Source organism: Ranitomeya variabilis, chromosome 1 (genome assembly GCF_051348905.1).
Source record: "Ranitomeya variabilis isolate aRanVar5 chromosome 1, aRanVar5.hap1, whole genome shotgun sequence".
Classification (NCBI taxonomy): domain Eukaryota; kingdom Metazoa; phylum Chordata; class Amphibia; order Anura; family Dendrobatidae; genus Ranitomeya; species Ranitomeya variabilis.
Window position 1 is genome coordinate 102937192 of NC_135232.1, and position 13784 is coordinate 102950975.

The following is a 13784-nucleotide window of genomic DNA, read 5'->3' on the forward strand; positions in this document are numbered from 1 at the left end:
CAACAAGCCCACAATTCTCCATATTACAGGGTTGTCAGCTCAGGGTTTTTTAAGGTTTGGAATATATTTTAATAGAAAAAAAAAATCCCCATCAAACACTATTGTGGACTAATAACTAGTTCCTGCTTGGTCGGTCGAGTAGTCAGTAATTATCATTATGGGATAAGGCGTTAGTCACAATCCCACTGTATTTCTATTTCTTTCTCAATCACAGCAGATCCGCCCCTGCACATCTTACTTTACCTCATAGACAGTGCTTTGAAAAAGTATTGACAACCTGTGAAATTTTCCACACTACACCCACAAACTTAAATTTATTGTATTGAGATTGTGTGTGCTATAACAACACAAAGTAGAAAGTACTTGTGAAGTATAACGGAAACCACGGTTTTGTAATCGTTTTAAAAATATAAATCTGCACTTGTTTTCAGTCCCCTGTAGTCTGATACGCCGAAATAAAATGAACAATTGCCTCCAGAAGTCACATAATTATTAAATTGAGTCCATGTATTCTCAGCATAATTACAGCTGTTCTGTGAAGGCCTCAGAGGTTTGTGTGAGAATATGAGGGATCAGACAGAATCACGAAAACCAAGGAACACACCAGACAGGTCAAGGATAAAGTTGTAGAATAAAGTAAAGCAGTGTTCAGATTTATATTTTTTTAAATATTTAGAAAACCATTTATATTTTCCATCACACTTCATGAACACTTGCTACTTTGTGTTGGTAGATAACATGAAACCAAATAAAATACATTACGTTTGTTTAATGAGGTCACCATCATCACAACAAGGTAATCGAATGACATCACGAGAGACTGGGCAGGAAGACTGCAGCCTCAACAGTCTTCACGTGCTGCCCTAAGTATTATTACAGAGCAGAGCGGTATACAACATCAGTACAGATTACAGTCACAAGCATTTATAATCAGATACTGATTTTTTTTTTTATACTGAAGTTATCAAATACAAAAATTGTTCACTTATTCGAAAAGGCTATTTCCATTATCATCATTAAAGCGGTTGTCTGGGCCTAAGAGGTTTATGACCAGAACAACAAGCTCTGCGCAATGTTTACATCCGGCCACCACAAGAGCCATAGCTGACGGGTGGAAAGTGACGGACACCCATTGAACTTACATTATATGCCTGGACAATCCATTTAATATAGGATGTACCATACATATCTGATACATTTGTACAAACTCTACCTGATCTGGTCTTAAGAAAGGGATGCCTGACCCAAGTTTTCTTGGCTGCTATATGCCATGGGCATAGCCCTTTAAAGAGAGTCTGTTACCTCTCCTGTGCGGTTTATTTTTATTAAATCCTAGTTTTCTTCATGAAATGATGATGGATCTCCCATATGGGCTCAGTCAGACATCAGTTTTTCTCATACGACTGCTATCCATGTGTTTGACAGATATCACTTGTACCCGTGATCGTCTATGGGGCTGTTCACATACCTAATTTTTCCTTGGACCAAGTGGTCCGTGCAAAATCACAGACACATGTCCAATACTGATCCGATACAAAGGTAAAAATCATCAATGCAAGCCTATGGGTAGATGAAAAAAAAAAAAAAAAAAAAAATCAGGCAGCACTAGGATGCAAGGCTTAGCGCTACATTCAGGCCCTTGTGATAAGTGCACAGCGCGGAGAAGCATTCAGGGGCTAGGGCTCCAGAGACTTTTGGGTTAACGCAAATATCATGTGACTTCCAATGCATCCAGGCAACACTTACAGTTTAGGCTATGTTCACGTTCAGGTTTTTTCGGCCGTTTTCTGCTAAAAAAAAACAAAAACGCTTACATTAAGCATCCCATCATTTCAATGCATTCCGCAATTTTTGTGCACATGCCGCATTTTTTGCGAAAAAAACGCATCGCGGTAAAAAAAAGCAGCATGTTCATTAATTTTGCGGATTTTTCGCGTTTTTGCCGCTATATTATTGCATTGGGAAGCTCCGGAAAAAAACGTGAAAAATATGCAAAAAAAACACGTGCAAAAAACGCATGCGGATTTCCTGCAGAAAAAGTCCAGTTTTGTTCAGGAAAATTCTGCAGCCATTCCTGAACGTGTGCACATAGCCTTAAAGGGGTTTTCCATGATTATTTTTGTCCCATGGCTTGCCCAGTATATGATAAAATAAGTTATGCCCACCTTCCCCTCAGCTCCAGTGCTACGGCTCCACCACTGACTCTGGTTATTTGTTCACATGGCTGAAGCGGAGGCATCACGACTACACTGCACACATGCCCACTGCTGCCCATCTCTGAGCACAGCGGCGATGCTGAGGTAGTCAGCAAGAGACTATTGAGCCCAATGATTGGCTGCAGTGGTCACGTGCACTGTAGTCGTGATGTCACCACTGCAGCCTGTAAACAAAGACTGGAACAATGGCAGAGAGGCAGCTCTGGACCTGCTGTTGCAGAGTAGCGCTTACTTTACTATGATACCAAGTCAGGGAACAAAAATAATCCTGGAAAAACCCCGAGTAAGAACAAATTCCAACAAATTGATCCCGGTGTGAAAGTTTCACCAGATAATAAGTAACTGCGTAAATACATTATGTGACTTATTTCTGACTGATCTGAGGGACGACCTGCAACTGGCCAGAAATCACAATAATTACAGCGACCTCTATAGAGTGCAAATGAGGTTCAGACTGGTGAAAGCAGAGTTTCTGTAACTCCACGGCCATACGACTTCAGAGGAATTCGCTTTCTAAAACTTATAGCTGCAGAGATAAAATATTCCGGCACAAGAACGTTCTCATATGATAAGAAGCAGATAAGAGGCATCCATTCCTGGAGAATATCACCCGCTGCTGGTGATTCTGCCATCATGGACGATCAGTAGCGTCACTACAGCAGCCCTGCCATTAAAGTTACCTCAATGTGGACAGGAGTCTATTCCACCTAAAAACTGCCCCTGCATCATTCTGCTCGAATAAATAATCTTACAGGGGCTTCAGAGTTAGGGTATATGCAGGGAAAAAAAAAACAAGCTATGTGCATGAGATTTCTGAAATCTCATACACTTTGTGTATGTGTAAAGTGTGGGTTGTCCTGGATTAGGAAACATGGTTGTCTTCTGTAGAAAACCACACAGCCCCCGCACACTGCTGTCTGCACATTGCTGCTCATCACATCAGATGCGCTGCTGTTTGTAGAAATAAAGGCCGCAAATCCATCATCTATTGCTTTAAGCTACTTTTTTGATTTTGTGGTATTCTTTGACAATTTTTAAGGTAAATTCTTCAAAATGGCACAAGAAGATGATCATAAATATTGTGAAAAGTGAAATGTCACAGCGAGGTCACTGGGCACCATGGTGAGCGGATATACGGACACATCCAGCCAGTCGTGAAGAATACTTCCATCATATAGCCTGGTGACAGGGCCTCAAATCATTATGTCCATTATACATTGCAAGAAAAAGTGTCATCTGAGGGCGTTTTTTTTTTTTTACATTTTAGGCCATGTTCACACGGAGCAAGTGCTCTTAAATCTCGGTACAATTGCATCATATGGACCGGGCATTATTGCAACAAGAAGCTGGATTTATTTTTTGCATACGAGAAAAACACAACACTGAAGATAAAAACAAGCACCAAAAATGGATGAAAATTGGATCCTGCACACTGGTAACAGACTGTCCTTTAGCCCACATTCACACATTCAGTATTTGGTCAGTATTTTACCTCAGTATTTGTAAGCCAAAACCAGGAGTGAAACAATCAGAGGAAAAGTATAATAGAAACATAAGCACCACTTCTGTATTTATCACCCACTCCTGGTTTTGGCTCCAAATACTGAGGTAAAATAATGAGGTGAAATACTGACCAAATACTGAACGTGTGAACCTTAACAGGAATTTCCCCAAATACACACTGATGGCCTAGACTTAAAGGGGTTTTCCAACTTCACCAAATAGAAAATCTTGAGGAATCATGAATGGGATGAAAATGACAAAATGTTTATTTAGTTCGTCACCTGCTGTCATCCCCCCCGGATTCAGTGCAGACCACTATAGTGATCAGTGCCATGACGTCGCCATTCCCCAGTCACAGAAGTCCCGACGCCTGTGACTGGCTGCGACGTGTCAGAGAAACATCAAATGACGCATCGCTCTGACTGAAACCTTTTTAATACTGATTTAAATGCAACGTTGTTAAAAATATTCTGTAGACAGATGGTATAGACCTATTCTTAGGAATAGCTCATCAATATCAGATCAGTGGGGGTCCGACACCAGGCACCTCCACGATCAGCTTTTAGCAGCTCTGGCACATAGAATGGAAGGCACTGCACAGCCACATTCAGTGTAGCAGCCGCTGCCAGGTGCTGCAGAACAGCTGTTATCTGGCATCATATGCTGCACATTGAATGGGGCTGTGCAGAGTCATCCAATGATTACACCCAACCACCACCATAACAGTTTATGGACACAGGTGCTGGGATCTGTATGGATCTGATATTGATGAGTTTACCTAAGCATATGTCATAATACCATAAGCCCAGAGTACCCCTTTAAAAGGGAACCTGTCCTCAGGGTAGCATTAGATACTGGGTGCGCCATTACAGCCTTTCAGGGAAGATAAAGCTCGAGAGCCGGCCAGGGACTATAGGGAAAGACCTGCTAGGGCAATGCGATCCCCGGCGGCTGCCCAAAAGTTCTCTTCCTATGTGTGTACACAGAGAGCAAGCTGTCAGTCACAGTGATTGTGGCGGAGACAAGCTGCCAGTGACCACACTGGACTAGTCAGCGGACACACAAAGTGTCCAATTCATCAAAACTATTCAGACAGAATTCTGTCATAAATTGCTTTAAAAAGTCACTAAACTTTGACATCTGAGAGTTGTGCCAAAATGTTTTTACTTTTGTCAATTTCACGCCAGTTTCTCCCAGCTCCACGGTGAGGGCGTGACGCCACAGCTCGTTTAAGTCATGATGAGCTCTGGCCTCCCTTAAGCCAGAAATCTTACTCCAGTCAGGGACTGGAATAAGATTTTTTGTGAGGCGCTCGTGATTCATAAAGAGGTGTGCACTTTTTCTTGAATCAGGAGTGTCTTACGGTACGTTCACATTTGCGTTGTGCGCCGCAGCGTCGGCGCCGCAACGCACAACGCAAACCAAAACGCAGCAAAACGCATGCACAACGCTGCGTTTTGCGCCGCATGCGTCCTTTTTTTCATTGTTTTTTGACGGAGCAAAAATGCAACTTGCTGCGTCCTCTGCGCCCAGACGCGGGCGCCGCAGGGACGCATGCGGCGCAAAACGCAAGTGCGACGCATGTCCATGCGCCCCCATGTTAAATATAGGGGCGCATGACGCATGCGGCGACGCTGCGGCGCCCGACGCTGCGGCGCACACCGCAAATGTGAACGTAGCCTTACTCCACAATGCCCGCTCATCAAAACCAACAAGGAAATCACCGGTCTTGATGAATCGAGGCCTTTGTCCCCGGCTCTTCAATCTATATCTTCTCTGAAAAGCTGCAGCATTACACAGTACAACATACCTGGCTGTAATCTTACACCCGGTCTCTCATTCATGAGGCGTGGGGTTTAGGCAGTATGAATCTGATGTCAGGTTCCCTTTAAGGCTACTTTCACACTAGCGTCGTGCGCTGCACGTCGCTATGCGACGTTGCAGTGCACCGACGCTAGCTGTGGAAGCGCCGCACAACGGGGGCAGCGGATGCTGTTTTTCAACGCATCCGCTGCCCCATTGTGAGGTGCGGGGAGGCGGGGGCGGAGTTCCGGCCGCGCATGTGCGGTCGGAAAAGACGGGAACGACGCACCAAAAAACGTTACAAGCAACGTTTTTTGGTGGCGACGGTCCGACGCAACTGTCGCACGACGGTTGCGACGTGTGGCAATGCGTCGCACTGCGTCGTTAATAAAAGTCTATGGAGAAAAAACGCATCCTGCAAGCACTTTTGCAGGATGCGTTTTTTCTCCAAAACGACGCATAGCGACGTGCAGTGCACGACGCTAGTGTGAAAGTAGCCTAATTTGTATATCCAGTCAGTGCAGTAAAATATACCAACAGGATGGCATCAGATTCATGACACCCATTAGTCCCACAGACCCAGACTATTCTGTATCTCTCAGCAATGGAAGCACATGATAAAGCCTTTATACAAAAAGATAAGACAATGTCCGGCACCATTTTATCTTCTTTATCACATCAATGGCCTGTATGTGAGGGATGTCAAGACTGAAGGACTATGTAAAAAAGGTCAAGTCTCTGCGTATTAGCCCTCTGCCACAAGTATGTGCCGTTACTGTAACAAGTATGATAAAGCAGCCTGATGAGTGCCGCAGTATGTCCCGTTACTGTCGGACTGATGAGTGCTGCGGTCTGTCCTGTTATGTCAGATGGATGAGTGCTGCGGTATGTCCCGTTACTGTCAGATGGACGAGTGCTGCGGTATGTCCCGTTACTGTCAGATGGACGAGTGCTGCGGTATGTCCCGTTACTGTCAGACGGACGAGTGCCGCAGTATGTCCCGTTACTGTCAGATGGACGAATGCTGCGGTATGTCCCGTTACTGTCGGACTGATGAGTGCTGCGGTATGTCCCGTTACTGTCAGACGGACGAGTGCCGCAGTATGTCCCGTTACTGTCAGACTGATGAGTGCTGCGGTATGTCCCGTTACTGTCGGACTGATGGTGCTGCGGTATGTCCCGTTACTGTCGGACTGATGAGTGCTGCGGTATATCCCGTTACTGTCAGATGGATGAGTGCTGCGGAATGTCCCGTTACAGTCAGACTAATGAGTGCCGCGGTATGTCCCATTACTGTCAGACGGATGAGTGCAGCGGTATGTCCCGTTACTGTCGGACTGATGAGTGCTGCAGTATGTCCCGTTACAGTCAGACTAATGAGTGCCGCGGTATGTCCCATTACTGTCAGACTGATGAGTGCTGCGGTATGTCCCGTTACTGTCGGACTGATGAGTGCTGCGGTCTGTCCTAATTGTACATAGGATCCCATTATCTGAAATACCAGACAATGGTCGATAGAACAGCCAGGATGTGCAAACAGCAGGAAATGCAAAATCTGCATGTCATCATTATCACTAATGCAAGGTACCAAACATTAAAGGGAAAACAGAAATAATCCTACAAAGAGTGCGAGCTGAGCATCACACACGGTAGTCGGGACGTCAGGGATTACAGGAGGCCCAGAATACCAGAAGACTACAAGAGCGGCAGTCAGCAGATTACACCCACCAAACACAGGGCAAGCACAAGAAATGTATCCTGAGACCACGATGGATGAATGAAAGCTGAACACAACCTGCAGCGCCTCATTAATAATGTGACACCAGACCGGCATGTAACCCAATACTAGAGGCTCCGCACTAATGAAATGGCCCAACCAGCGCACTACGGCCGGCCACATATCAATATACAAACATAGTAATGGTGAGACGGATTATTATACAGCTGGATCACTGGCCCTATCCTTTACTACAAGTAATATCCTGACTAATGGCCCATCCACACGGCCGACCACAGCTGCGAGGTGTATGGAGTAGTGGTGCACCGGGCCTTACTGCGCCTCCGATCTCACACAGAGCCCATCATATGCGTCATCGTACTCAGAGTCTGTAATGGTGCGGAGCACAGTTCTAGGGGAGCAACCCGGCCCTATATAGGTCTGTACAATGGGTTTTTTTATAAGATAGTCTCTTTATCCCAGGTTATAACTGTTAGATCATGTGTTATCACCAGGACCCCCACCGATCTCGTAGCAGGGGTCTCACACTCCCTCAGGCACAAGATGGTGATGGAAAGGTGCTGTACGTAGCATCAGTAGAGGCACTGGTGACCAGTGGATAGCGGGACCCCCTCTTATCTAACAAGATCTGTCTAGAGCTGGCCATCCACGTGATCGCAGCTCTGGACAGGTCGCTCCTCTGACTCCACCATACACTTGAGCGCTGGCTCTGCTAAATGTTTATGTATTTTCACTGGGAAAAAGGAGAGAAAAAACCTTCTTCCAGACTGCTCCAACAGCGGCTCATCTCACCTGAAAACAAAAAGAGCTACCATTGAGGTCACAGACCCGATCCTTCTGCTCCCCAACGTCATCTGTCCGGGAGAGTTGGGAGGTGCCCCCACACATCAGATGTTCGGCTGACTACGGTGCGCCCACATGACATTCTCACCCTGCATTAAGAACAGCTCCCGGACTGTACAGCAAAACTACGTGCAGGTCTCCGATATTCCATCCAGCCGATCAGACCACGCCATTCCATACAGTCAGGTGACATCAGTAGTCTGTGGCCGCTGGATGGTGAGAACCACCTTCTGCCTGCTGGAATCTCCAGAGCCTGATTTATAGGCAGGACGCACGCATGACATACCATCGGCCCAGGGATTCCCACAGGTAGGCGGTGGTCTGCGGGGCTCACGGGCTACTGATGTGGCCACTGGCCCAGGGTCTTTTATGTGTGCGGCTCTACACCACTGCCGTTAGGGGCGCACCAGTCCTCGCCCGTTATGTAGAAATGGAAGAACAGCCCAAGTCCTGGTATAAAACCGGCACAAGATCTCACCTGCACTAACAATTAGGACCACAACTCTCACAGTTATATACAGCACAGCCTGAATGTCCGCAGGTCCTGATGGCCGGTTCTGGGTCTCTACAGCCGAGGAGCCGACATGATCCGGTCTTAGTACTAAGGATCAGGAATGGGCAGCAATCATTATATATATATTTATTATGGCCAGATCGCCCTCTGATGCTGCTGCAAACACAGCTTTGCCCCTGCAGCATCGGAGGAGAGCGGGGCACTGAGGCTAGGCACATCCAACAATCAGGACTGGTAGGCTCCATAGTAAAGAGCTTGTAAGCGCTGCGCTCCTCCTCTAGGAGAGAAGAACATCCCTGAATGATGGCAGAGTCAGTAACCTAGGTAACAAGCGGTAAACTATAAAATAATCCCTCTGTTCTAAGAACATGGAGGGATTTTTAAAAACAAGTACCGTAGCTTCTTTTTTTTTTTCAAGCATTTTGCAAATTCACCCAATCACGGAGCTGAGGGGAACTGGTCAGGGAGATTTTTGCTTCCAAATCGCTACATCCCTGTAATAAGTTATCTAAGGGGTAAGGCTTCTCCTTGTGGAGAGTGACACACCAGGTAAGGAGGCTTATTCGCCGTGCAATGCTCTTCTGGGAAATGTAATATGCAAATTGCCTCTGAAGAGTCAATTTGCATATGTAATAAGTTGACAACTATGTCTCTATGGTGGGATGCCCCCCGGGCCAGGAGAGGAGGCTAGCGTGACTCTTTAGGAGGGTAGCTCTGCCCCGTGACTCTTTAGGAGGGTAGCTCTGCCCCGTGACTCTTTAGGAGGGTAGCTCTGCCCCGTGACTCTTTAGGAGGGTAGCTCTGCCCCGTGACTCTTTAGGAGGGTAGCTCTGCCCCGTGACTCTTTAGGAGGGTAGCTCCGCCCCCTGACTCTTTAGGAGGGCAGCTCCGCCCCCGTGACGATTAGAATATGCCGCTTGCTATTTAGTCATACTGCATCTAGCAGACACCGGAAGGGAATCCCTGTCATCCCGGAGAAGGCCGGGGCAGTCGGGGATACAGGACCTAATGGTGCCCATCTGACAACAGTCCGAGGAGCCGGTTTCCTGGCACTGGCGGAGGACACATCCCGGGCTCCTGCAGCCGGCGGCCCTGACCATGTCCTCTGTGCTCCTAGTGCTGCCATCAGCCCTGTCGCCCCCTCACCATGTCCGAGGTGGAGCGTCCCTGTAGGACGGGGCCGTCCATGGAGTCAGCGATCACACACAGCCCCGCACATCTGCTGCCGCACCGGGAGATACCACTACACACGGGGCGAGGGGGGTGGCTGCAGGTGACGTCACACACATACAAACTGCCCGTCAACAGAGGGCTGTCAATGAATGGCAGCGCTCCATCACCGCCAGGATCACACGCTGCTCACCTTAAACGGATTGTTCAGGTCCGGATCTGCAAACGGGTTGCTGTCGAAGTCGGACATGGCTGCGGTGGGGGCTCACGGGCAGCTCCCGGAGCACGGACCCGCACGTACCGTTATCCTAAGCAGCAGAAATGGCCGCTTCGGAAATGACGTCACCGCATCATACACGTAACTCCTGGTCGTCTGACTCAGAGAGGGGTTCTACGGCTCCGCCCCTCGCGTCACGTGGTGCAGTCAGATGTAGGGGGATTACACGGGGGTAACGAGAGGACAGAGCGTTATGGGCGCCGCCACATAATACCCTCAGCCATGTAATCCCGGCTGGGCTGTGGGGCAGTATGTATAGATTGCTAGTTCCCCACTGGGGAGGTGCCTGAGCAACCTTCCTGTTTTACAGTCTATGTTGTGTAAGGGTATGTGTCCACGTTCAGGATTTGGTCAGGATTTTATGCAGGTAAAATCCTGACCAAATCTGCACCTGAGGTCACTGGCAGGTCACTTGCGTTGTACTTGCGTTGTTTCAGCATTGTAAGGACATGCTGCGTTCTTAAAAGACACACCGCATGTCCGTTTCCACGGGTCTGCCGCATGCATCTTTTAATGCATAGTGGAGACAGGATATCATGAAATCCCCTCCACTATGCTGTAACATCTGGACGCTGTGTGTTTGACGCTGCGGCTCTACCCAGCGTCAAACGCAGCATTTCCTGAACGTGGACACATACCCTAAGGTTGCATACCAGTCCCTGCTGCACTCTGATGCAGACCCTGCCTGCTGCACTCTGATACGAACTCTGCTGGTCTCTTATACAAGCTCTGCCCGTTGCTCCATCCAGTCGTCCTTCTGGGTCCAGCTGCTGCGCGACCATTAGTCTGTCCCGGAGTGGCCCCTGGCATTCATCGGGAGCCAAGCGTAACCTCACCATCAGAGACTCTAGTGAACAGTCTGGTGATCGCTTAGTCACCCCCCCCCAGGCTCTCCGGGATCCGTGGCACAGTGGTTCCACAAACCACGTCTGTGACATTCAGGCACTTCTTACTGTACAGTGAGTGGCGGATGTCAGCTGGCGATGCAGCACATCTGTGCAGAACGCGCGGACAACCAGTGTGAAGGGGAATTCTTACATCTGACACTTTGTACTGAGCAGTGGCTGAAGCTGCTCCATGCTGTTGAGGAAACTCGTTTCCTGGGAGGGCTAATTTGGGGGAAACACAAAGGGTCTCCAGGTCTGCCAGTGTTAATTAGGAGTGATGCATTGATTACAGAAAAGAATACACACCCAAAAATAAACCCTAGCAGGAATATTTGGCCTTTTTGAGTAAGCTGAAATATAAACCCTACTTCAAAAATAAGCCCTACTTGCAGTTCAATGAGGAAGTGTCCAGGCAGCTAAAAAGGTTAAAGAATACAACAAAACCCTCAATTGCAGACACCCCCCAAAAAAAAGACACCCCCCCCAAAAAAAAAAAAAAAAAAATAAATATATTGCGCTCACCAGACCCTATACAACTACAGCTGGCGAGTGCCGATGGGGATGGGCTCTCACCCAGAGATCTGCATTGCTATGAGCAGGTGAGTATAACACAGTGCACGACATTCACCTGCTCCCCGTTCCACCGTCTTTGCCGCTGCATCTTCCCCGTCCTCTGCAGTGACGCTCAGGTCAGAGTGCGCGATGACGCGATTAGTGTGCGCACTGCCCTCTGCCTGAACAGTCAGTGCAGAGGACGGGGAAGACACAGCGGCGCCCGTCGGTGGAACGGGAAAGGTAAGTATAGCAAGTGCCGGGGGCCTGAGAGGTGAGTATGTGATTTTTTTTTTTTGTAATTGCAGCAACAGCATATGGGGCAAATGTCTGTATGAAGCATCTTATGGGGCCATGTGCAGCATTATATGGGGCAAATATCTGTATGGGGCCATGTGCAGCATTATATGGGGCAAATATCTGTATGGAGCTTCTTATGGGGCCATGTGTAACATTATATGGGGCAAATATCTGTATGGGGCCATGTGCAGCATTATATGGTACAAATATCTGTATGGGGCCATGTGCAGCATTATATGGGGCAAATATCTGTATGGGGCCATGTGCAGCATTATATGGTACAAATATCTGTATGGGGCCATGTGCAGCATTATATGGGGCAAATATCTGTATGGGGCCATGTGCAGCATTATATGGGGCAAATATCTGTATGGAGCATCTTGTGGGGCCATAATCAGCATTTGTGGAGCATTATATGGGGCGTATTTTGTATGGAGCATCTTATGGGGCCCATCATGAACTGTATGCAGCATTATATGGGGCTCCTGATTCAATATGGATATTCACAAACACTTAACCTAATGATGTCTCAATTAATTTTACTTTTATTGGTATCTATTTTTATTTTTGACATTTACCGGTAGCTGCTGCATTTTCCACCCTAGGCTTATACTCGAGTCATTAAGTTTTCCCAGTTTTTTGTGGCAAAATTAGGGGTCTCAGCTTATACTCGGGTCAGATTATACTCGAGTATATACGGTACTAAAGTACAGTGGTATACTTATGCCTTACCATGTTACCTGATTTATTTGTAGCTGTGTTCACTCTGCCTTTACTGGAAAACTGTTGCACAGGCATTTTATCTTTTCTATACCTGCACACTATTATTTCTGCTGATTGCAGTTTTATCCACCACATATAGCTGTATATATGGCACTTGAATTATTACCCTAATCTAGTAGATTATACCCTATATTTTCTACTTGTGCTTTATAGTTATTTTACTGCTTGGTGTTTATCTTGCAATCTTTGTTGTCCCTTGTGTTGTAACCCTTTTTGGTATTTGTTTCCCTACCTTACCTTCTGTTGTATACTACAATAAATATTTTCATATATTAAAACTACTTGGACTATCTTTTGTTTTTTCATTGTTTCTCTGCTTAATTTTCCGATATGTCCAGAATAATGTCCACTGGTACACACATGGCGGTGATGGCATAATATTTCATGTGTTACTCTTTTATGGCCATATTTTTTATGTGTACTTTGCCTTTGAGTCACTTTAAATATCCTTTAAACAGCATATCAGGAAGGAGCATCCCAAAAAGACTAGTTGATCTAATTAAAGGGTTACATTCACGGTTACCCACACTATATTTTCAGCAATGTACCTTAATTCTAGTAATATTGACAAAAAATAGTGGCTCTGTTGCTACAGCTTCTTGAATTTGTGTTTACACACAACTTATTTGCTTTTGGACGGGGCACGTATCTGCAACTCCAGGGAACAGCCATGGGAGCTTGTTGCGCCCCATCTTACGCCAACTTATTCCTGGGAGCATGTAAAAGGGACATCTTTCTTTGCAACTTGGGCACTCTCTGCCATCTCATTCGGGGATGGATGAGATACATCGATGATATTTGGTTTATTTGGGAGGATAACATTGATGATCTACAGAAACTCATGGACAACCTAAACCAGAACTACATCCACATCAATTTAACTTTTATATATGGCATTATGGTAGATTTCCTGGACTTGCGGATACATTCCCTGCCCTAAGAAAGATCTTAGGAAAGAACAGCTTGATATGTGGCTCCTGGAGACCAATGATGACTTGGAAAAGTGGGAAAAAGACATCTGCCCAACTAAAACCAAGAAATATATGAGAGATTTGACAGACTATGAAAACAACAGAGCATACCGGTGGCAAGGTAAAAAGACGAGGGATACAGGAATTGGCTCCAGGAATGCCTTGTTTAGCTCCCTATCCTGAATCTCTAATACTTATGCTTCTAATTGTGAGCCCTGAAAGCACTC

The 13784-nt window shown here is 46.6% G+C and overlaps 1 protein-coding gene across 3 annotated transcripts in view; it reads right to left on the reverse strand.

The window, feature by feature from the left end:
• SCAMP1 (secretory carrier membrane protein 1) overlaps positions 1–10288 on the reverse strand; it is a 48386-nt gene extending 38098 nt beyond the window's left edge. For 2 of the 3 annotated variants that reach the window (XR_013221470.1, XM_077287029.1), the window contains exon 1: positions 9981–10288. Coding sequence is in view for 2 of the 3 variants with exons in the window: in XM_077287029.1 (XP_077143144.1) it covers positions 9981–10037 (57 nt within the window). In the remaining variant the exon portion in view is untranslated. Of the gene's footprint in view, positions 1–9763; positions 9913–9980 lie in introns of those variants that run through there. The other variant, XM_077287039.1, reaches the window with a different exon arrangement.
• Positions 10289–13784: the final 3496 nt, after the last annotated feature.